At 34.2% G+C, this 25930-nt stretch overlaps 1 protein-coding gene across 1 annotated transcript in view; it reads left to right on the top strand.

The window, feature by feature from the left end:
• LOC148173345 (furin-like protease 2) overlaps positions 1-25930 on the top strand; it is a 132739-nt gene that overhangs the window by 82523 nt on the left and 24286 nt on the right. The window contains exon 4 of the mRNA XM_088040153.1: positions 15639-15833. Coding sequence (XP_087896279.1) covers positions 15639-15833 — 195 coding nt within the window. The remainder of the gene's footprint in view (positions 1-15638; positions 15834-25930) is intronic.

Here is a 25930-nt window from a genome sequence, read left to right as displayed (position 1 = left end):
TAATCGGGACGGAATCTTCTGGAACTCCGCATTATCCGAGAAACAAAATATAAACCGCATTTTGCGAGAAGCGAAATATAAACAACAAGAAAATTTACGAGGAGAGTTTAGGACTCAGTCCTTTTTAAAATAACTCCGGAAGGATTTAAGCATTTTTGAAAAACTGGAACTTTTCAATTAAATTAAACTCTAATAAATCTAATCGGTGGTAGCCAGATGCACGTTTTTGCATAGAGAATTAAGAGATTTTTTTGCAAAAACATTTTTTATGTGTCCCAATTAAGCAAAGTTTACTGTATTAATAAAAAAATTAAAACGAAGTTGTTTGTATATCTGTTGTTTCCGCAATTTTAACTTTAATTTTAACATTTTAGGTTTATAATTTTTCTATTACAATTGTAATAATTATGAGCAAAGTTTGGTTTGCTTTATTAATTTACTGATGTGTTAACATCATTACTTGCGTAATTAATGAAGTTCGCATGTATATGTCATTTGTATTTGATACATAAATTTAATACCATCATAATGCAAAATTTACAATATTTGGAAAAAACCTGTAATATTGTTACAACAGTTAAACGCAACTGATGATAAAAACTCTTGTTAAATTTTAAAGCAACATTGAAAATGTTTATAAAACCGCCCTTTTAATAGCTAATACTATTTAAAATTTTAAGCTCTAATATGGGAATACCACATATTTTTAATTAAAAAGTAAATTATGAGCTTTCACGTTTCAAATTTTTAATACTTGATATTTCATTACAAACTTGTTAATAATTTGCAAAAATGCTGAATGCGGTTTTATTCATAAAACATATCCAATCAAAATTGTTTAATAGAAGTTTATAGAAAACATTATTTTAAAATACAATAGCTTTTATTTGTGAAGTAAATTAAACTGCCATGGTTATAATAATTTACAAAAGGATTATCTATAAAAATGGACAGCATTTCACTCTAATTAGGTGTGCTAATTAGAGAAATAATGAACGCTATTTGGGGATAATTATAATTATTTCGGCTGTTTTAGGGAGCTTACAGTGATAAATTCGCCTACCTGCAATTAATAGCTCCATATTAATTAAGAGAGTTGATTGGCGATTCATCACAATTCTTATTACCGTATTTTCCCATTTGCACGAATGTTGGATGAGCCGGGGAACTCCCATCTACTTATAATCCCGGCAGAAAATCCCAATCTAGCCACAAAAGCCCAATTACAACCATCTCAACTCGGATTTAGCCCGCAAGAAGTTCAAAATTTACGTCGTCCCACATTTCGAACTCAATCGCTACAATTCCCAACTTTTAATCATCACCAAGAATAGAAAAACGTGTAAAATAATTACCTAAGAGAAACTTTTACATCCGCCCTCGTGAAACGCGAATTATTTTAAACTTGGGACTCTTGTATGAAAATAGAGGTAGATAGGAGCAGTAAATTATGTTTTTGTGCAGTTCCAGTACAATCGGACCTGGCAAACTATTGGGAATTTTAACACGGAGTTTCCAACTTTAGGACAAATAGGACAAAAGCTTTTTCATGACCAGGGAAAAAAAATAAAATATATTCTGTTTGTGCACAAGCTTTCGCTTCAGTTATCAAAAAAATGAAGCCGTTGGTCTTGTCATGCAAATATTGATGTTGTTTGATTTGCGGTCGAACGAAGCGGCAAATTAAAACGATATTTTTACAGGTCACAAAGCCCGGATTTTTGGTTGTGACACTATTTTATTTCGTGATTTGGTGTATCACTGGGAAATTTGTGATGTTTACTAACGGCATTTGGAAAATTTCTGGCGCTATCCCATTACGTTTTATACATGTGGGTCGCTCCAGACGCTTTCCATCTGGGAAAGGGGACATCAGGGACTCCGCTTTACAATCAAAGTTTAAGCTGGCATCCACTCACCGCTGGTCTAAGTTTAACGGCTGTGAAACTTTATAGCGGCAATTTGTACCCCTTTTCCCAAGAAAACGCTCTTAGTTCGATATTCGTCGAGAGTTTATAATATTTGCGCTTTCCCGATTTCGGTTATCGTAAATTTGCAGATTTGATATGTGACAGAACGGAACGCTGAATAATGCTGTGCAAACAATGATAATATATTTTTACTTGTAATTCGGAAATATTGCCGAAATCTTTCATGCAAATATGCCAATGCTGCAGAATGCACGGATCATAAATCATACGTTATTTATCGACATCATCATGAGGGGATTTATTAATATAAATCCGTCGAAACGAAACGGTCAACGCGTATAGGGAAAAATTTCAGCGAGAATGGTAATGATTCACTCGTTCATCATTTCCAATGAGAGGGAATATTTTGATTCGCATTCCTTTGCTGCTAGGAATTCCGGATTCTTCATTAGATCTCTTGTTTATTTATTCAAGGTAAAATTCAAAAACGTGGAAAATCAAAAAATGTTTTTGTTGCAGGTATGCGAGAGATTCGTTTACGGAATTCGAACTTTAGTCGTTGGTATTTCGTAAAAGTGTTGCAAAATATCGAATAAATAGAAGAATCACTATCTGTTCTTATTTGGTGTAAAAACAACGTAACCAAAGCCTTGTTTGCGTCTCCATTCTTCCTCGATAATGCAGAGCTAATGAGAATCTCAAATTACAAAACCCATCTTCCGCTCACATTAGCCATTTATAATCAAATATGAGAGTGCAATAGTTCAGTATTAATGATAATACATAACCAGCATACAGACAATTTGAGATAAACACCAACATTGTACTATTAATGGTCGTCGACGAAATCCCGCATTTGATCAGCAAAAATACCCATTAATTATCGAGGAAAGTCGGAGCTCGGCTGCCTAATTGCTCGAAGATTTCGGTGGTAATTGTTGACGACTCGGCAATGTTTCTTTGTCGCTGCTTTTAATTAAGCGTCTTGCTTCGAAAGAGGCGAAATTTTTAATGGACTCTTTGATAAAAAATTATATAATCGAATCGAGCAAAAAGTTTCGGTCATCTCGGCGCAAGTATCCTCGAGATCTTTAACTTGTCGTCGTGTTTACCCACCGGAATAATTAAAACTATGGCAAGGTAAATTAGGCAAATTTCCAACGAACGGCGCCATTCTTGTGCAACTAAACTAATTAAAATATACCACTGCCTGTTTTATTCAACTCCACGCGGCACACGCAATTATAATTTCGGTATGCAGCAACGAGCAAAGGCGTACGTCGTTATTAAATTACAAAAGAAAGTCATTCGGTTAATGTTTCCCGGTATAATATTTACAACCGCTTCTCACTGACTGGGAATTTTAGGGGGATTACGTTTTACTTCGAGACGCGTTTTGGATTTGATCGTCGACTTATTTCCCGGCGCATCCACCATTTTTACCTGTTCCAGTTGGACGAACTATAAAGCAGGTGCGTCAAGTTTGAACACATGTCATAATTTTGTGCTAATTTGTGCTGCAATTCTTAAATTGTGGGCTTTTTTCGTTTTCGAGTTATTCGAAAAACTTAAATGATGCTCAAACTTGATGCTGAGTCCTCAAAATTAATCAAATTAGTTTTATACTTTTGTGCTAATTTGTGCTGCAATTTTCAAATTGTGTGGTCTTTTCGTTTTCGAGTTATTTAATAAAACATACAAGGATTAGAAGGCAACCCAAAATACAGATTTCAGGGGATTCTAAATTCTAAATAATATTTTTACATTAAACTTAAGCTGCGTATGCAAATTTCTAAAAATTTTAATTTGATTTGTCATTAATGTTGATTAGAAAGGCAGTAGTTCCATATCATTTAAAATACCTTCATCAAGGGACACATTATAATAACGAGCTTTTTAGTTCTAAGCCTTCTGGCGTTTAATGTCAATGTACCTAATTTAATTAGCAAAAGTTCATTCAGCAGCGACAGTTTTTGATATTTTTTTAAAACAGACTCGGATTGAAAATTAAAAAATAAAGTGGTTTTGGTTTCCTGGGAGGAGGTTTCGGTTTTAAAATTTAAAATTGCAGTTTCAGAATTAAATTTAAACTATTAAATTAAGGTATTATTTTTGGAACGTGCTTAAAAGTATCAAAATTAAAAAAAAAAGTTGTATCTTTGGTTGTGTTGGTATAATAACGATGAAATTTGGCGATACTACAACTCTTGTCTCATTTATCAACTGTACCAAATTTCAAAATTGTGAAACAACAGACATAGATTTTAGAAATTTTGATTTTTACAGCGAACTCACAAGTCTCAAAATTTTATGAAAAACATTGTATTTTTTGTTGTGTTGGTACCACAGTGATAAAATTTGAGCATGTTGCTATTCTTGACCCATTTATTAACTGTAATTAATTTCAAAATCGAGGAACAATACACTCGGATTTTTGAATTTTTTATTTTTAGGACAAGCTCAAAAATTTCAAATTTATTTGAAAATAACTTGTATCTTTGTCTGTGTTGATACTACAGAAATGCAATTTGGGGATGTTACTATTCTTTGCTCATTTATTATTTGTACCAAAATTCAAGATTGTGGAACAACAGACTTAGATTTTAGAAATTTTGATTTTTAGAGCGAACTCACAAGTTTCAAAATTTTATGAAAAACATTGTATTTTTTGTTGTGTTGGTACCACAGCCATAAAATTTGAGCATGTTGCTATTCTTGACCCATTTATTAACTGTAATTAATTTCAAAATCGAGAAACAGTACACTCGAATTTTTGAAATTTTTATTTTTCGGACAAGCTCAAAAGTTTCAAAATTATATGAAAAACATTGTATCTTTGGTTGTGTTGGTACAACAGAAATGCAATTTGGTGATATTACTATTCTTTGCTCATTTATTATCTGCACAAAATTCAAAATTATGGAACAACTAACTCAAATTTTATTTTATTTTTATTTTTAGGACCAACTGAAAAGTTTCAAAGTACTAAAAAAAATTGTATCTTTGGTTGTGTTGGTACCACTACGATGAAAATTAAGGATGTTGCTTCTACTGACTTATTTATTAACTGTACCAAATGTCAAAATTGTGGAACAACATACTTAGATTCTAGAAATTTTAATTTTTAGACCGAACTCACAAGTTTTAAAAATTTATGAAAAACATTGTATTTTTTGTTGTGTCGATACTACAGCGATGAAATTAAAGAATGTTACTATCCTTGACTTATTTTTTACTTGTACCAAATTTCAAAATCGTGGAAGAACAGACTCGGAGTTTAGAAATTTTTATTTTTAGAACGAGCTCAAAAGTTTCAAAATTCTATGAAAAAAATTGTGTATTTTAATTAGCACAAAATTTATAGCATATCAATTAATCTTTTTCACGATGTATGATGCTCAAACATGGAAAAACGCAACGATTAAAAAGTGCAGCACAAATTAGCACAGAATTAGCACAAAATTATAAGACCAATTTGATTAATTTTCGTGACATGTGATGCTCAACGTCAACTTTGAGCATCATTTTTGTTTTTCAAATAACTTGAAAACGAAAAGAGCACAGAATTTCAAAATTGCAGCACAAAATTATGACGTGTTTAAATTTTTTTTGTGATGAATGATGCTCAAACTTGACGCACCTCTATAAAGCGCTGCTTTTTTTGTTCTTTAATTGTCACCGTTTGTGTCCTCGCAGCCTCTAACGCTGTTAATTTTCGTTCTAATTCGGTGGAATTGCGCGCAGATCGTCGCATTTTCATGCTGATAGTTTAACATGAAAATAATCCCTTCTAGTCGGGTGTAGAAATAACAAAATGTGTCACGTAACCGGTCTTAAAAGCAACGATATTTTGACAACGTTCGGAATGTAAAGTGGTGCAGCTTACAGTCGAACTATAAACACACGTTAACCGAGGAGTTAAGTCTATTTTATGCAAGTTACATCCGCTCTAGGTAACATTTAACCAGGCGTAACGACGGAACAACAAAGGTTTTCGCAGACGAGATCAAGAGGCGAAAGTAATGCGCGTGTAGAAACCGGCGAAGGCCGTGAAAACTACAAGGATCAAGTAAAGTGTGCAAGAAAACTCGCACTTCCTACGCGTTCGTTCGTTGACTGCTGCTTTCAACGATAAGGAACATCCTGAGATGATATAGCGACTGGGATTTTCAATAAAACTCGACGAGCGAAAATAAATTATTTGGAAAAATTTCGGGAACATTCCTGGAACGGTCGGCAAACATTTTTAAACTCGATTTAACGCCGGTCTTTGATCGAGCGGTTAACATTGTTAAACAGACAAAATAGTAAAAATGAGATATTTCGTTTCATCCTTTAATTATCTCGAACAAACAAGAAACACGACAATAATTATAAGTAGTGCAGTAAATTCGATAAAAAATAATAAAAGAAGAAGATACGAACAAGAAGAAATATCGAGTGTGCGGCGAGCTTTTTGTGATTCATTTGATAAAATAATTAGTCGGAGGCCCTGGCAATTACGTTTCCGGTCTTATTAAATTAAAGTGAGGAAGTGCTAAGCATTTTAATTTTATTTCCAGCCATTGTGTTCTCCAGTTCTGAATTTATGATGAAGTGTTTATTGGCTCGCAGGCGAAAGGAACGTCCGCAGAGCTCAGTAATTGCTTCTCACACCCTCTGCCCAAATAGAACATGAAAATCATTTCGAGAATTGTTTGATACGATTTCCGCGAGATTTCGCACGCACTGCTTATACATCGGTAAACTATTCGCGTAATTCTATGAGATATTCGAGGAACTTCCTGATTTCGGCGGAGATAAAGTCGAAGCTCTTCGATAACTTTCATGGAAGGAATCCGGCGAAACACGCCGAAAACAGATTAAAACGAGATGAGAATGCAGAAGACAAGTGGAATTTTAACATATTATGACACCATAATTCCGAAAGAATTTAATCAGAATTTTTAGTTCCTTTTAGGCAACTTCACCCTGAAGATTTGAACACATCATCCAGTAATGGAAAAGCACAATTAAAGTCCCGGAACGATCCAAATTCATTTTCATTACAATGCGCAGCATACACGGATTGCCACTTTTCCTTAAAACAATTTAAATGTTCTCAATTTAAAAATCGTCCAAGTAATTCCACTAAAATCCTAGAAGGAATCTCTGGAAGCTGATTTTCATTTCTGGCGCGGGCTCCGTTCCGAGGATTAAAATTCAGAAACTAGTGCGGTTTGTCGTTAATCTCCACAACATCTGTACAATCTCTTAAACTATTTCCACCATAAAAGACCTCTCCAGGCCACGCGTTCCAATAATGGAAATGGACGCTGTTTAATTGTTATAAATGTTTTGTATGTGTTTCACGGTTACTGAACCGCTCCCATTTTAGAAGATTAAAAGAACCGTCTCGGCATTTATTTCAAACACCGTTTGCAGATTAAGACATAAAAAGGATGAAAATCTGACGCCAACATCGACGGTCGTTTATGCAAATGGTCGGTAGGCGTCGGCTTTTATTAACCACCTGAAAGAATACGATTCGATCTCCGAAAAAAAAGATATCCTTCAGATTAAACGAGATTTGGAATGAAAGTTTCACTCTTGAAATATTGATGTTGAGTAGATAGGCAGTAGTTCTATATCTTTTAAAATACCTTCATCAAAGCACACATATTAACAACGAAATTTTAGTTTTAAACCGTTTAGTGTCATGTACCTAATTTAATTAGCAAAAGTTCAATCAGCAGCGACAGTTGTCGATATTTTTTTAAAATAGATTCGGATTGAAAACATTAAAAAAAAATCTCGGAATGTAGAATCCATTGAAATCTGTATTTTCTAATAGTTATTTACAGTCGCGTGTGGTAACTTACATTTTACAGCGCGAAATCAGTTTGAAGCACGACGGCGTATCCGGAGTGCTTTAATGATAGCGCTGTAAAATGGTTAACGCACAAGAGTTGTATTAAATTTTTTGGCCAAAAAATTTTAATTTAAATAATTGGATTTTTCAAAATTTATGAGAAATGTCACATCTGACATTTGTAAATTTCATCATCTGTCAATTCTGTCAATTTTGTAGTTGATGCACAAAAAGTACACAAGATGGCGCTGTATAAAAAACGTTTTAATATTACTTTAAAAATAGAAATATTGTCCTAATTGAGATAATAATTTAGGTAGATTCTACTTTAGTGATCAATCTTCATTATGGTAAAATGATTTTAATTTATAAACGCATCTGAAGAGCAGACGATTTGGGCAATTTTTACCGCACGGCGTGTGTAAACGTTCAGGGCGCTTGTAAATCTAATGTTTCCGAAGATGTCAATTGGATGTTAATTTGACGTTTACAATTCATGAGGCCAAAAAAATAATTTATGCAATTTTTATTTTGTTTTGATTATTTTGTTGATAGGTCACTAGTAAAGAATTTTTGTTATTATTGTGGTACAACAGCTTAGATTTTAGAAATTTTGGTTTTTAGACCGAACTTACAAGTTTCAAAATTTTATGAAAAACATTGTATTTTTTGTTGTGTTGGTACCACAGCGATAAAATTTGAGAATGTCGCTATTCTTGACCCATTTATTAACTGCACTTAATTTCAAAATCGAGAAACAACACACTCGGATTTTTGAAATTTTTATTTTTAGGACAAGTTTTAAAGTTTCAATATTATAAGAAAACACATTGTATTTTCGGTTGTTTTGGTACCACAGCGATGAAATTTGGGGATATTTCTACTCTTGACTCATTTATCAACTGCACCAAATTTCAAAATTCTAAAACAACAGACTCAAAAGTTAGAAAGTTTTCAATTTAGAACGAACTCAAAAGTATCCAAATTCTACGAAAAAAATTGTATCTTTAGTTGTGTTGGTACGACTGCGATTAAAATTAAGGATGTTGCTTCTACTGACTCATTTATTAACTGTACCAAATGTCACAATTGTGGAACAACAGATTGATTTTTAGACCGAACTCTCAAGTGTTAAAATTTTATGAAAAACATCGTATTTTTTGTTGTGTTGGTACCTAAAAGAATACGATTCGATCTCTAAAAAAAAAGATATCCTTCAGTTTAAACGAGATTTGGAATGAAAGTTTCACTCTTGAAATATTGAGTAATAACACAACGCTATTCCATCCCAAAATCAAATAACAGTGCCCTTCTAAAGAAAACAAGTTCCGTGAGTTATTCTCTCGCATAATTTACAACTACCATCAGTTTCAATAAAAATATGATTTCGCGATTCCGACGTCAATTCCTGTTGCAATTTTGTGGATCTCCACATACACAGATGGTCATTTTTTTTATTCTCCCGTGGCTGCCACCTGTCGTTGGAATAAATGTCAGAAAGAAGAAGAGGAATCAGTCTTTTACGAGGAACTTGCTACTTGAGCGTGTAATAAATCTGAAGTAAAGTCCAAACTATATTAAGTCCGGCCTCCTGCGGACTTTTAGTGCTTGATTCTTCAAGTTCCCAAGGCCGTCTGAAGCACCCTTTGTCTACAATTCCGCAATATTTTCCCTTTCATTCCCGAAACAATAAACTTCTTGAACCGTAGTCTCGTAAACTTTATTAATATTGGACGAGTACGGCGAACATTTAGTGAGATGAATGTATGGAAGTTGTCGGAGTTGTAGGTCAGTCCGAAAAGAACACGTGACGCGAACTCAAATCACCGTTCCATCGGGCCAAGTAATGGTCCAGCCGACCCTTAACTGGCACTATAATGGTCCATTGGCACTCTACAATGGCTCCTTTATCCAATCACCCGCCCTTCACGGATGTGTTTTATGGACTCGATGGACTTTTAATCTCCTCCTGTATTTTCAACCGCGACTTGTTTATTTGGTCAAGAGATTATCTCGGTTTCTAGTAAAATTCCGGCGACGATTTCCACCCTGGAAAATTTATTTATTTAGGATTTCCTCGCGTCTTTCCACTCTCTTTTCGGCCAGTAATCGATTTAGTTTATTACGAACTATGAATTCCACCCTCTTTCGATCAGAATTTAATCAGGGGCCCTTTGCGACTGTAGTGAAATTTTCCGGGGAATATCGTTAGGCCCGGGATTAAAACGTTCACCCCATCACCTTGCAGCTGATATTATATCGAAAGTAATTGACAATTTATGTTCACTCGTAATAACACGGTTAGGGCTCTGTTAATGCTTTTATGTCTTATATACACGAAATAAAAACTTTGGTCTGACCTATAATAATAGCCGTAAAATGTGAGAATGGTGCTCTTTTATGGTAAAAGCCAAACCCGGAGCGAACGTTAAGACACTGCGCAAGAAACGCACCGAAACCAGGGGGCAAATTCGGCGCGATTTATGACGACGCCACTGCACTTCAAAACAGAGGCAGAAATGAAAACTCAAAGTGTTTAACTGCCACACATTTCCTATGTATGTTAGCAATTATGGAAATGGCACTGTTTATATTTCCACGGCTTATTTACGATTCTGGAACATCAGTCAAAAAAATACCCCAATTTATCCTACCTCGACCTTATCTCTCATTACGTGCTGCATCCAAATCCCGCAATAAATCCACCCTTTCAACTTACGACTATTTTCCTTTCATAAACCGAAGAATCGCACGTTGATTTTAGCTGTTACGGGTTTAGTTTGCGAGGGCGGCTTTCAGAAAAAGTGGCGTGAATTTGACGCAAATCGGCGCAAAATAGAATCAGGCGCCATCAAACTTTGCACAATGAAAAGGTACAAACTGTTAAGGGGTAGAAACGCGATTTCAATTTTACACACCGTTCGTTCGGTTCGTTGATATTCTCCATTTGTAAAGCACAAAAGAATCGAATGTTAATCGCTTAAAGAAAGAGAAAAATTAGGAAGAAGAAACGTGGAGTGTTCCTCAGACTTCAAAGATGTCTAAACTGTTAACTTTGTGTAAAATAAATGTTTGTGGAGGTTCCACCTTCCTGCATATTAAGCAGGAATAACCTTCTGGCGGTAGAAATTTGCTATTTGTGTTAGGAGAAGATGGAAGCAAACGGCGAGACACAACATTACGAGATGGGAGGCAGAATTTTATAATTCATTTTGATGTTACGCAATTTTTGGTTTTTGTACGTCGTTCCTGCAGAAGCAGGATTTTTAAAGGATACCTGTAATGGATACATGCGGATTTTGATTAATAGATGGCTCTACAAGCAACATTTTATTGACATTTTGAGTGAATTTCAATCAATTTTTGCCAAAAGTGACAGTAATAGTGCTTTACACTTTATGACAATCAAAAGACTTTGACGTCTAACACAATTTGATGGACCGCTGTCATTCTACAGCATTGTGATAACCAACCTCACAGCCGCATTTTGAATTTGGCACCTACAAAAATTGCCTGCAGGAAAAATTACGTATAAGTAACTTCAAAGCAGTTTTGTGTTGTCACGCTTCACCGGTCATTTCAATTAAGCCTGAAATGAAATGACAGAAATTATGGCCAACATAAAAGTTCAATTGCTCAAATTCCATTAAAATTTCGCGGAGGAATTTCTAAAAACGCACGTTTCCGTCAATATAATCTAGAATTAATTTCCGGGTTTTGGGCGATAGAAATTGCGCGTTCGGTTACCTGAGCTGCGATTTTTATATCCGCTCGTACACAATCATAAATATTGATACAGCAGATTTATCTCTATCGCATCGAATATGGCGATAATATAGCAGCGGCTGACCCGCAACGTGAATAAATTAATCTATCCAACCTCGACACACTTGCATTAAAATTTAAAAGGACTCGCCCGAAGGCACATGTGTTGTGCATAAAAGCTGTTTTTTAATCAGTCCAGTATAGACAAGTTTAACAATGCGATAAAACAGTAAAAAAGATCTCCGCGATCGCAGTTGTGCATTTTATTTCTCTACTCTTTTTCGTCACTAAAGTACCCGAGGACCACGAAGATAAAAACCCAATAAATTTTAGGGGATTCCTATATGTGTATGTCCCATAAAAAATTGCAAGCGAGATATTGCTTTTTCGCATAGGTATTTTAATAAAATATATCGTGACGAGCGGAGAGGATGATGCACTTTGTGAAATTTATTCCAAGTCGCTGGGAGGAAAGGAAAAAAAACGGAAAGAGGAGGAATACGGAGAATTAACTGTAATCAATCGAGACGTTGTGGAGGTTAATCCGAAACAAATCAATAATGGTGAAGCTCATTTATATGATAATGGACTACGATAATATATTGAAGGATTTTTAAACTAATTCGTGATTTTTATCGTGGACATTGGAAAACTATTACGGGATCTGATGAGTCACGAAATGGCGAAAGCGAGATTATCATCGAATTTGAAGAACCTTCGGGAACTCTGAATTAGTGAATAACTTAGTCGGAGGCAACTCTGTTAACTCCCTCCATATTTGTACTTCTGAAAACCCTAAAAAACCCATTAGGAGGTTATTATAACCTACCATTCGTTGAACAATCCATTACCATTTAAACGAGTTTTTTTTATATTTTTTCCCACAATACGTATGTTTATTATAATTTAGAAAACTTCGTAATAATTTAATGTAATTTTCTGCATTTTCCGTCACGAACTGGTATAAATAACGCGACGAAAAATGAAATACAGTTCCTGGACGAATAAACAGGCGTCAAATAATCAATTCCATGGCAATTATATTCAGCAGAACACGAAAATGAGATGCAAATGTTTAAACAAAACACCTCGTTTAAAGCGAAAACATTTGTTTTGATTAGAAATAACGGAGAGAGAGAAGTGAGGATTTAACATAATTTTAACTAATTTCGATGCAAAATATTCTTTCCCACGAATTTAATTAAAATCAAGAAAGTTTTAAAAGCACACTCAATTTGTTTCTCGACTCGTCTAACTCCAACTCATATGATCTAGTTTTATCATCCACTTTATGTCATATTTATGACTCGCCTTCTTCATTCTTTTATTTCTTAGTTTTACAACCTGTAATAATGGCGTTCGTTTCGTCAACAAGACGAGTGACGAATTTCAAAATTAAAATGTCCACTTTTTTGAAGACTACATAAAAAAGTATCGTAAAATGTCGCCGCCGGGAACAAAGTAAATCCTTTAAAAAGCAAACTTGTGTAAAGTTTCGTCGAATAATTTGAACATCCGTGTCGTAAACAATGTAAAAAGCTGTAAAAACACGATATACGATTCGGGGATGTGAAATATTGCCATTCAAACGCTGCCAACTGAAGAGAAGTTCGACGTGATGCACTGCACCTGCGAAAACGGGAATTAATCAAGAGGTTACGATTTTCCAGTCGCGACACGACGTTTGGAAGTGGATAAAATATCGACGACGTGCCGAATCGCAAAATTCTCCAAAGAAAATTGCTGTACTCACTGTCTAGCTTTGATATTGTTACACTTTTTGCAAACTTCAATTACTTATGCACCGTTTTCGGCGTGATATTAGCGAAATTAAAATCCTCCGATGTAAAATATAAAAGTAATAGGTTTTTGATTAAATGTGTGCATTAAAGTGTCGCCATAACTCACATCACTCCGGACGCATATTTCATCTTGCTCCTTTTTTATATTTTCATTTCGTGTTAATCTCGTCGGGCGCTGGTTATTTTTCTTATCACCGGTCAGAACTGGAAAGTATCGACTTCGGATGTTTTCACTATGAACCGATAAAAACGTCTGTGCCACAGGACGACATAGCTGAATTCTTCCGGACGTTGTCGCTTTTTCCTTTCCCGTCGTTATTTGTCAAGATAAGAGTCAAAATTGGTTTATATCGCAACGTAATTACGGCGGCCACGTTAAAATGCCACATAAATAAATTACAGGCTTTGACAAAACGAAATCTTGATAATTCCAGTATCAAATTGATGAAAGTAGATTTGTATTTATTGCACTCGGAGACAAAGAGAAACAATATCGACAAGGGCAAGTTCTAATGAAGATTTATAAACGAATATTCTTAACTTTTTTTACTTAAATTCGTATCTTTGTTAGTTTTCAATGAAAATCAATGAAATTTGAGGAGGTCACTACTTTTAAAGTGTCCAATAACTAAGCCAAATTTCGAAATTTTAGAACAAAAAATAGAGATTTTAGAAAATTTCTTTTAGGGACGAACCAAATATTCTCAAGTTTTATTACTAAAATTTGTATCTTTGTTAGTTTTGAATTTCAGACAATGAAATTTGGGGACGTTACTATTTCTCAAGTGTTCATTAACTGTGCCAGATTTCAGAATTTTAGAACAAAAATAGTATATTAAAACACCGAGTTTCATAAGGCATTTTTTTAGGCACGAATCCAAGTTTATAAAACGAGCGGCAAAGCCGCGAGTTTTATAATGGATGAGTTGGGAATGTTTAAGATACAAATTAGGAAAATGAAGATTTTAGAACATTTTCATATTTTTAACTTTTTTACTAAAATTTGTATCTTTGTTAGTTTTGAATTTATGACTATGAAATTTGGGGAGGTTACTATTTATAAAGTCTCCAAAAACTGTGCGAAATTTCAAAATTTTAGAACAAAAAACAATTTTAGAAATTGGAGATGAACAAAATAATTTTCAACTTTTTTTCTAAATTCGCATTTTCGCTAGTTTTAGAAGTTCAAAAACGAAATGTGGAGGAATTATTTCTTCTAACGCGAGTATCTAGTCTTCCAAATTTCAAAATTTTAGAACAAAAAAATAAAGATTTTGGAAAATTTCTTTCAGAGAGGAACCAAATTTTTTCAACTTTTTTTACTAAAATTCGTATTTTTGTTAGTTTCGTATTAACGACAATGAAATTTGTAGAGATTACTACTTCTACAATGTTTAATAAGTGTGCCAAATTGCAAGATTTTAGAAGAAAAAAAGGAGATTTTAGATAATTTTCATTCATAGACGAACCAAATATTCTCAACTTTTTTTTACTAAAATTCGTATCTTCGTTAGTTTTGAATTTATGTCAATAAAATTTAGGGAGGTTAATATTTCTAGAGTGTCCAAAAACTGTGCTATATTTCAAAATTTTAGAACAAAAAATAGAGATTGTAGAAAATTTCATTTAGAAACGAACTGAGTATTCTCAACTTTTTTAATAAAATTCGTATCTTTGTTAACTATTTTGAATTTATGGCAATGAAATTTGGGGAGGTTACTATGTCTAGAGTGTCTAATAACTGTGCCAAATTGCAAAATTTTAAAGCAAAAAATGGAGATTTTAGAAAATTGTATTTAGAGACGAACCAAATATATTCAATTTTTTTTTTACTAAAATTCGCATTACTTACTCCTTTTAACTCGAGTTTCTAGACTGCCAATTTTCAATATTTTAGAACCAGAAACCGATTCTTTACAGTTTTTTTGGGTCAGGACGAAGTGAAAATTTTCAAGATTTTACATTAAATTTCGTATTTTCGCTAAGTTTCGGAATACAAGAATGAACACCTTACAGCGCCGCGCCGCTTCCACAGCTAAATTCTACAAAACAAAAATATTTATCTTAAGACGCCATAACTCGTCGAATCAACTTTTCCAGATACAATTATAGAGGAAATGGCCGGCCCTCCCTGGCGTCCCAGCTGTTGCGAATCGCTAATCTTTTAGCCAACACACAAAGTAAAAGTTAACGGCGCTGTACAAACAACGCTTCTTCCGCCACCGAAGTCTTTATTTTTAATAATCTATTGTTTCACGTCATCCATTAAGTCTCCTTTATCTCTTACAGGTGCATTGGGTCCAACAACAACACGAAAAGAAAAGGAAGAAGCGCGATTACGTTTTTCGACCGTCTGTGACGCCGTTCTCGCAGTATTTCAGCGCCGCGGCGCCTGGTGCCTCCTTACAACATGGTCAACCGAGATACAGAGCCGCCTCCACTGTGGAGTTTCCAGATCCTCTTTTTAAAGAACAATGGTATCTGGTAAGTCGATTGTAAAATTTTTTGGGAATTAGGGGAAATTTAGGCGCGTCGTTAAGCGATAATTGCTCGTGAGGGGTTTGGTAATAAAATGAAGGAGGAATAATGAAAGCGGAGAGGAAGAGTTGTTAAATACTCAGGAAAATGACGTGTATTTTGACGAGGGGGAGAAAATAGGAACTAGATTTGCCCCGACGCATCCACCATTTTTCGTTGGCACTGATTTATCAAATCTGCCATTTCGAAAAGTCGAAATACGGAAAATGAGAGGAGTGAACTCGAGACTGGAATTTTCCATTTGAAAATTCCCCCAGTACACATTCCCACTTAATGAATCCCGACCACAATCGAGTCAGTTTGACAGATCTTCCATCAAAGGACTTTACACAGGTGCACACAACTCCACCCAATGCATCACATTCTAACAAGAGAACAATTTCATTATTGGAACTACTGAAATAATAGTCCAATCGATGTTGTACTAATTAGATTTCCCCTAACAAACTCCTTATCAATTAGTAGCACATATTTACAATCCACGATTGTTTTCTTCTGACAAACAATGGATTTATGTCGCACGTCGACGTTATTACGACTTCGAAACAACCTCTCAAATAATCCGGGAATTCAAACACAAAAGTTTTTGTGTATCGGATCGTCGTCGCTAATTACCGTTCGCCATTTCTTGTAGAAATCTCGGTTTACTTTTGAAATAATCGAGTTGAGGAAAGAATTCCTAACGTCTCCAAGTCGATCTGTTACGTAATTAGATTTACATAATGCTCAGGACCCCTGTACAAGGTAGCCGAAAAATCAATAGGGCGGACAAAAAAAAATGACAGGGTGACGTACCAATTTCACCGGATTGTGATTAGTGTCGGATGTCATTTCCCGACATTAAATCGAAATTTATCAGATGGATTTGGCGCGTTCATTTGTTTTTGTTAATAATTGATGAGGCGGCAATTGTATTTGTTGGTAAAAAATATTTAGAGGACGCACCATAAATCACTATAAATTAAAACGTGAATAAAATGGGGCTATTAACCCATTTACGCCCGCTACCAAAAATAATAATTTTTTTTTCAAAAATTTTACATATCGTCGGCTTAAGTCGTTAAGTTGCTAAGTCCATTTTGAATTTTTTTAACCGCGGTCGAGAAATCTTAATTTTTTACATATTTGTCGTCAAATCTGGAATTTGCAAATTTGGGAAATAAAAATAGAATGTTTCTTTAGTCTGAAATAATAACACATAAAAGGATCCAACGCTGTACCATTCTGTTATCCTTTTTATAAAATTTGAATGGAATATTTCGCGGGTTTAGAATGACACCGTTCTAACTGCAGTGAAATTAATTAGTAAAATTGCAAGTTCTACCTTGAAACATTAAGTTAATCCATAGCAGATAGAACTTTGGACTCCTCAAATTTTGAAAAGGCATCAAGCTACGTCCGTTCCGATTAAGAAAACTGAAAATCAATGTTAAAGAGAGTAGAATTTTATGAAAATCTCAATTTTCGTAAGAAATGCAGTTAGAACCTTGTTACTCCAAACCCGCGTTTTATCTAGTAACCAGCCGTATTGTTCAATCCCTTTCATAAATTGTAAAAAAAATTTTAATACATGATTGGGAGTGTTCGGCTTTTCTTTTTTCTACGACCTCCAGTGTTAAAGGCTTATTTGGAAAAAAATGAGATTGAAAACTGGTTCATTTCATCAAATCGGTATTCATAAGTTTGCTGCTCATAAAGTTTTTAAAAAATGCTACAAGTTACATTAGACATTTGGATGTCTTTTTAATCGACCAGAGTTGATTTTTGCTTCATTTTTATGCCCAAATCTTACCCATGTATGTCAATTTCTAGGTTTTCAAGTATATTATATAGTCAGTCATCCCCTCTCCCCTATGAAGACTATCATTTCTTTTATAGTGAAGAATAAAATTGTTTGCATTGGTAAAGCAATATGCAAAAAGTCGACAAAAGAATGCGCAGTCATACTTCAGTAAACTTAACGAATCCGCCCAGTTTCCTACATATAGGACAGCATAATTTACGACCTATTATTACTATATAAAAAGCAGAAAATATGAACAAAATATGTGGCTTTTATTTAAAATGAACCTTACATGTAGTAATCCATAATTCAAATTATATATTCAGTTTATCATTTTACAGCAAAAAAATTAAATACAGTGAAATGACAAAGGCACTGAAATCCGAGGTTTTTCAATTTTTTTTTGCAAAAACTGATACAATCATTTGCTTGAAATAAAAATGTTCATGGAAAGTCAAAAGACAGTAGTTTATGGTAAAAATTAATACATACATAAAAACACTTCTAAAGTATTTTTACGCCTTGCGGTAAAAATTGCCCAAATCGTCTGCTCTTCACATGCGTTTATAAATTAAAATCACTTTACCATAATGAAGATTGATCACCAAAGTGAAATCTACCTAAATTATTATCTCAATTAAGACAAGTAATATTAAAACGTTTTTTATACAGCGCCATCTTGTGTACTTTTTGTGCACCAACTACAAAATTGACAGAATTGACAGATGATGAAATTTACAAATGTCAGATGTGACAGTTCTCATAAATTTTGAAAAATCCAATTATTTAAATTAAAATTTTTCGGCCAAAAAGTTTAATACAACTCTTGGGCGTTAACCATTTTACAGCGGTCAATCATTAAAGCACTCCGGCTACGCCGTCGTGCTTCAAACTGATTTCGCGCTGTAAAATGTAAGTTACCACACGCGACTGTAAATAACTATTAAAAAAATTGTAAACTGGCTGTCCTATGTATAGGACACTGGGCGGTAATGGGTTAGGAGCAGTTTTGTTCTTACAATTTTAAATTTACGATCAACTTTTACCAAACATTATAACTTGCCCTGTACCGCAGAGATAGTCTATAGCTAAAGTTCAAAGTGGAGCACATTATTATTCACATATGAGTGAGCCCATCTCGGAAAACTATTCGAAATTACCAGAGCATTTCACCTTGTTCCCAACTAGACTGAAACTGTAACCGGTTAGATGTAAATCTGCAGTCATTTTGAAGGGATAACCGCATCAAGATCAATAACTATGTAATTAGAAAGATTGTATGTTTCCCGGCGCATCCACCATTTTTCCATGTGAGATAACTTTCTTTGTTTTGTTTATTTTTGCCAACGAGTTGTTCCACTTGACCTATATGCTCTGGAAACTCCGAACAAACAAAATTAAATTGAAATGAAAGTGGGGCATTAACACTCGACGATTAAGATGAAATTCGTCTTGAGCCCCGAAACGCGATCTTAATAACTCAGTTCTTAGTCCTGCTTTCATATAAAGACAGCGGCGCATTAATTTCACTCCGACTCCGCCACTATCCGCCTTAACAATAGCATCTAGTTTTAATGCCCTACGTGTACAACGTCTGACACTAAGAGAGATATAAAAGGCAACGATAAATAACTCGTGCAAGCCGAGGTGCATAGGCTTTATATAACAATAAGGTTCTCTTTCTCCGCTGGTGTACTCTTTTATAGGCCGAGAGGGCACAGAATGATTTATCGTTATATTCTTTGCTGTCAGGTTAGCGGTTATTGGTGTCATATCCTCGAGGATAATGGACTATTCATGCCCGACGTTGGAGTGTCCTTTCTTCGCCATGTGTGTACGCGCAATTAGGTGAATTTCGAACTAATCGCTTTCTAATAGCTTTATTTTCCGTCATTACATCATTAGGGGAGTAATCACGAAATGCTGATATTCGTGGGGCATCGCGTTCTTTATACTCTCCTCCAGCAATCATCGTCACGTGACAGCGCCGCCAGCACTAAATTAAATCCCCGCTAATAAACCGCAGTCTCCTCCAAGTTCAGGCCTGGATTCCAGTGGCTTTGGCCCAAACTCTGAGTGACACTCGCCGGTTTCAACTTACCGAAAGCCCTAAACTTACACCCTACATTGCTACAGCTAGCAAACTCCGTCCCCCCGTTTCGCTCCCGTTTTCTCAAATAGAATTAAATTATATTGCCACAGCCGTGGACTCGCTCTCAAATTAATAGTTAATCGAGTTAACGATAATAAATGAGCGAATCGCAAGTGCACCGCTGAAACCGAACTAAATAAGAAAACAAATTAACCTCGAGACAGCGGATCGCAACTAATCATTTATAATTTGCCTGTCAAAGTTTAACGGAACTTGGTGATTCGATATTGTGTTAATAGATTGGCTGCAATTACGTACTGAGACGGAATAATAAATATGGGGATTATAGAGAAATTTGCGATGGAGATTACGGGGACATCTATACGAGGCGATAAAAGCTCAGGCTGGAAATATGTGCTCGTTACATAAAGAATATGGGGTATTCTACACCAAATCGACCATTTTTGACCCCGATTTTTTTCGATTTGGCTGAAACTTTTTCATCTTTTCCAACCCGATGAAAAACAGTTCTCAGATTTTTTCAATTTTTTTTAACCAATCCAAAAAAAGTTATGAATTTTTCCAAAAATGCTTTTTAATTATACCTGCATCATAATTCTAAATTAAAACACGCAAAAGCGTGCAAAAAGGGCTCTTTAAAACACTAAAGCTTTAAAGTCGTCTAGGTAACAAGAAATAGTGAAATGTCAGGACCAATTTTTATTCATAATATAAACATGAAAATTACAATTATACTATTGTTTGAAATTTCAAAGCCGGCCGCTTGAAGCTGGTTACTGTTGTTTGTTGCTTCTAATTCATAACTAGTAGAAGCTTTTTCATTTTCATTCTTCTGTTGGACGTCCATAGCTCTTGATGAAGTTGATTTAGCAACCGATGTGTTCAGAACACTAGCAATGCGTTTGGAAACAACTATTTTGTTTAAAGTGGATTCTTCAATATAGCTACTAGCCACACTCGAAGATTTCCATCTCACCTGACGTTTCAACTCATCGATGCCACCACTGTTTGCCATAATCGTATGAAGTTCGTCGGAAAGGATGACCAGTATACTTCTCAGCGTCGGATAGAATTAATCGCAGTTCTGCATGTTCTGCTAGCCTTTTAATATCTTCACTCATTTTCTGAACGGATTTTTACAAACGTGAAAAAATGTGCTTAACAACGTAAACAAACAATTGCTTGCTAACCGTCTCTACGAAAACGATTCGCAAACAACCTTCGATAATTTTATTGGGTAAATTCACAATTTTTCAATTCTCCTTAAGGATTGTAAATGGATAGGTATAATAAAAAATTGCGTATAACACTCGTTTATAAGCGCCTTTAAAACACTTACGACATTAAAAGCACTCCGCTGACGCGTCGTGCTCTTAAACTCGTCGTGCGTGTTTTAAAGGCTTGCTTATAAACTTGTACAAGGTGTTTATAAATGTTTCTAGCATCAAGGGTGGCTATGAAATGTCAAATAAATTTGCCACTCATAACAAATGTGGGTTTCGATTTTTCAACTGACATTTTCAGTTAACCTCAAACATGGAGCAAAGTAAATTTTGAGAAATAAACGGGTTTAATTGTGGTTTAAAACCTGAAAATCAAAAACTTGGACACAAAACTGTAACTGAAACGTCATGGACGTAAGTAACATTATAAATAATTTTCAAGATAGTTATATTCACTATGAAAACAAAGCGGCAAAATAGTGCACGGCAGGAATTCCAGAGCTACCCTTGATGCTAGAAACATTTATAAACACCTTGTATTATAATATACTATTTTTATTTTTCACATAGCTATAACTTTTTCAAAAAATAACTTATTGGGACGTTTTTTTTTCAAAATTTTTGTGTTAAAATGTTCTTTTCAGAAAAAATACAAAAAAAAATAAAATGATAAATTCAATTAAATTTTTGGCATTTTTGATAAAAACCGTTATTTTTTAAAATAGCTGTAGGTAAGTCTAATTGTCATGTCCTAGCCTTATCGAGCTAATTAATATATTAAGGGGCCTCAACCACTGTGACAAAAAGGTGATTTTTTGGAATTTTTTAAAGAAAACTACTGCATGAAATGTTTTCAAAGTTGGCGGATACATTTTTACATAGATAATGAAAAAAAGTTTAAATTTTGAGATGAAAATATTTAATTCTGCCCGAGTTACTCGTATTAAGTGTCTCCCAAGCCACTAGAAAAAAAGCCCTCCGCAGTGATTGCGGCCTTCACCATTGTTGAAATAAAAAAAAAATAAAAAGTTTATTAAACTAGAAGATATTTCCCGTGGGATGAATCTCAATAGTGGAAAAAATTTAAAATTTGACAAAATGGCAGATTTTTGGTCCTTAAATTTGAGTCCTAGTTATTATAGTTGTAGAATGAAACTATAAATTCAGTATATTAATCCTGTAAAATCGTTTAATTGCATTTTTTTTATTGTATAACTTAAAAAAAAAATTAAAAACTAAAAAATAAAACTTTTTTAATTAAATAAAAAAAAAGAAAAAAAATCGGCTCACTCTGGGATATGCGGTAATGATCGCAGAATTAATTTTAATTAAGTTTTTTTTGAGAAAATAAAATAAAAAATATAAAATGGCGAACTTCGACAAAACGGTTTTTCCAAAAAATGGCCAAAATTTTATTAAATTTATCATTTTATTTTTTTTTTGTATTTATTTCTGAAAAGTAGGTACATTTCAAAACAAGAATTTTGAAAAAAAAAACGTCCCAATAAGTTAATTTTTGAAAAAGTATCAAAGCCATTTTTTGAAAAAATTGATAACTTTTTTTAGGTTGGGAACAAAAATTTGAAAAAATTCTGAAAACCGTTTTTCATAGAGTAGAACAAGATGAAAAACTTTCAGCTAAATTGAAATGGGTCGAGGTCAAAAGTGGTCGAGTTGGTATGGAAAACCCGATATAGTTTCATAGTTTGTACGAAATGTAAACAACGTTCATCTCGCTTATTATTACCAACCAAACTCGCATTTTAATGTATCATCAAATGAAAAGCATTCATCAAATTGAATCGAAAGTTATTTTATTCACCGCCGCATGCATACAACGGTTTAATTTTTGCAATGCGCTCTTGAATCTACTTATTTTATTTTTCATTTGAATTACATTAAAATCATCAAATGTCTCTCGACGTACAAGTCTTTCAAACAGCAGAACTTGATGTTTTCCCCGACTTGGAATAAAATTTTATTCCGTACGACGTTCCTATTTGAAAATATAAACTTATGAAAAGCTCCGGATGTTGCTATAATAGGAAGACGCGGGAAGCATGAAAAAAACCACATCACATGCAGTCTATCTTCAAAGGACATTTTAGTATTTCCAATTTGTGACGAACGCATTACTACAATTAAAATTGGAATTGAACAAAGTCCTGAAATGCTGAACTCGGTCTTCGCTTAATAGAAAGCTCGTTGAAAACATCGAGTAAATGAGTTCGTAGAGTGGCTGGAATAATTTAAAAAATCCGTCTGTGCTATTATTCTGAATTGCATCGAAATGCACTTCAAAAGCATTGTTCAACGACGAGAAGAGACCGATGCAATTAGAAATTTACATTTCGAACGTTAAGGTTTACACGTGGAATTCCCTCGTGAAATTAAAAATGCAATCTGCAGTGCATGAATCAGTCAAACGCTAGTGACAATGAGACAATTCAATTCGATTTTAGCAGAGAATTGAGACAAATCGTTGGACGGAAAAAAATCCACCAGAGAAACCACTTGTTTCCTGCAGGATTATTAATAAAGCCGAATTATACTTGTAAATAAAGCTGGGCTATCTGACCGAAAGCGCGTGTACAGATGATTCGCAGAGAGAAACTTTGCGATATTAATCATAAAGCTCGCTAGGGAGTCGTTGTTTCATAAACTTTCACATTAATTTCGCTAGGTGTGGAAGGGATGGATGAATTGACGGCAAATTGTCAGCGACAAAAAGTTCAATCAGCGAACGACAAAAGCTCAAAAATGAGATGCGAAAATCGAACAAAAAGCTCGCTCTCGCTGAAGCCCGGAATTCGTTCGTTTTCTATTAGCCGGTCCACTGTTTTAGTGTCTTAATATAAACTCCGCTTAATTATCCCCAGTTCAGAAGCTCATCGGCCATATGGAACCTAGAAACCCGCATCGTGAAGTTAGAAATCACCGCAGGCGCAGGTCTTTTCGCTGCCTGAAATTTTCTAGCAGGAATCTTTCTCAACTTTTCCTTTGCAAACGCCTAATCTGATTTGTGTATAAATTCGCGACAAAGCTTTCATAAGAATCGAACCTCCGAGCTTTTCACGTTCTTTTGATTTTTCTCTTTGGAGCTAATTACGCGAGGTAGAACAGTCCGGAAAAAATTATCTTTCAAATCAAGCACAGCGGTCTTATTATTCCCGACATCAATAAGGTGTTTACCTATTGTAGAAAGTCTGCGATAACCGGGGAAATATTGGGTTTTCTTTGTTGTCGCCGTCTGTGTTGTTTGTGTTGTACCGTGCTTTATTTCAGGAGAGATAATAAGAGCGTCCTCAGCGAAATACGAGCAAATAATTAAAAACTCGGTTACGTAATGTGGAACAAAGAATAATGAACGCTTCGGGTCCAAAAAACAGGGAAGAACACGGTATAAAATATTAGGTTCAAAGTCGCGAATTATGCGCGTAATATTTAACGGAGGAAAATGAGAATTTGTTGGATTAATTTTTCAACGGGATTGTTATTAAAACACACGACACTAGATGCCGCTTCTAAATTACTATATTACAAATAGTGTAATTTATTATTTGATTAAAAGCGACGTTATGTTCGCCACGTGCTTTTTTTTGAAAAAAAAAATCTCACTCTACGTACATCACGTTAACTTCACAATATTTCACCGAGTTGAAAGCATTTTTATTAAATACACATAAAAACGCAGGTAAAAACTTTTGAAGCCAATAAAAGTGATTTTAAACTAAAAACGAAAATATTGTACTATATTAAATTACAACTTTAAGCGGAATTGCTGTTTCCACGGGTTGCGGGGAAATAAACAAAAGTTTTAAGACGAAGATGCAAGTCTCTTTAACAATCTTGCCGAGTTTCCAAACTTCGTTGTCTTTTGTTATGCTTCCTAACTCGCCTGATATTTTTGTGCAGTTACTGGCAGTTAAGCAAAACTAAATTACCATTGTATTTGTTGGAGAAATGTTTATTAAAATAAGCGAAATCGCTGCGAGACGTTTATTTCTTCAACAAAGTCAGTTTCTCAAAATGGCGGTTGCACACAAAAAAATGTTGGTGGAGTTTGAAAATGGTGGATGCGCCGGGTAAAAATTGTTTGCTTATTTTAGAATGACGTGTCTGACTATTGCAGTTAAATATTTTCTTATTGCACGTTTTAGATTGTTCTGAAAATAAGCAGTAACTCTTCTAAAATTAAAATTAAAATTGCCAAAAATACGAAATTTAGTTGCAAAAATCTCGAAAGTTTTGGATCGTTCTGAAGAAATTTTTTTCTAAAAGTTACATTTCTTGCCTTAAAATTTTGTAACTTAGCACACTTATTAAACGAGTTTAAAGTAGTAATCCTCCAATTTCTACTTGCTTAAAATCACAATTGACAAAATTAAGAAACTTCGTAGAAAAATCTCGAAAATTTTAAATCGTTCTGAAAGAAAAAATTTCTAAAACTTCTATTTCTTGTCTTAAATTTTTCTAACTTAGCACACTTATTAAAGGAGTCTAAAGTAGTAACTCCTCCAATTTTTGCTCGCTTAGGATCAAAGTTGCCAAAGTTATAAAATTTAGTAGAAAGAAGAAAATCTCGAAAGTTTTTTATTGTTCTGAAGAAAAAAAATCTAAAACTTCTATTTCTTGTCCTAAAATTTTGGAATTTAAATAATGGAATAAAGGAGTCTAAAGTAGTAACTTCTCTAAATTCTACTCGCTTAGGATCAAAATTGCCAAAATTACGAAATTTAGTAGAAAAAATCTCGAAACTTTTAAATCATTCTGAAAGAAAAAATTTCTAAAACTTCTATTTCTTGTCTTAAAATTTTGTAACTTAACACACTTATTAAACGAGGCAAAAATAGTATAGTAAATCCAGCGAGTAAATAGGATGATTTGAATTGTATGGCATGAAACATGGCAACTTGAAATACTC

This window comes from Gnatocerus cornutus, chromosome 6 (assembly GCF_029298725.1).
Source record: "Gnatocerus cornutus isolate USDA-ARS CGAHR chromosome 6, icGnaCorn1.1, whole genome shotgun sequence".
Lineage (NCBI taxonomy): Eukaryota > Metazoa > Arthropoda > Insecta > Coleoptera > Tenebrionidae > Gnatocerus > Gnatocerus cornutus.
The sequence above is the reverse complement of the archived record's forward strand: the minus strand, read 5'-3'. Positions and strand labels throughout refer to the sequence as shown.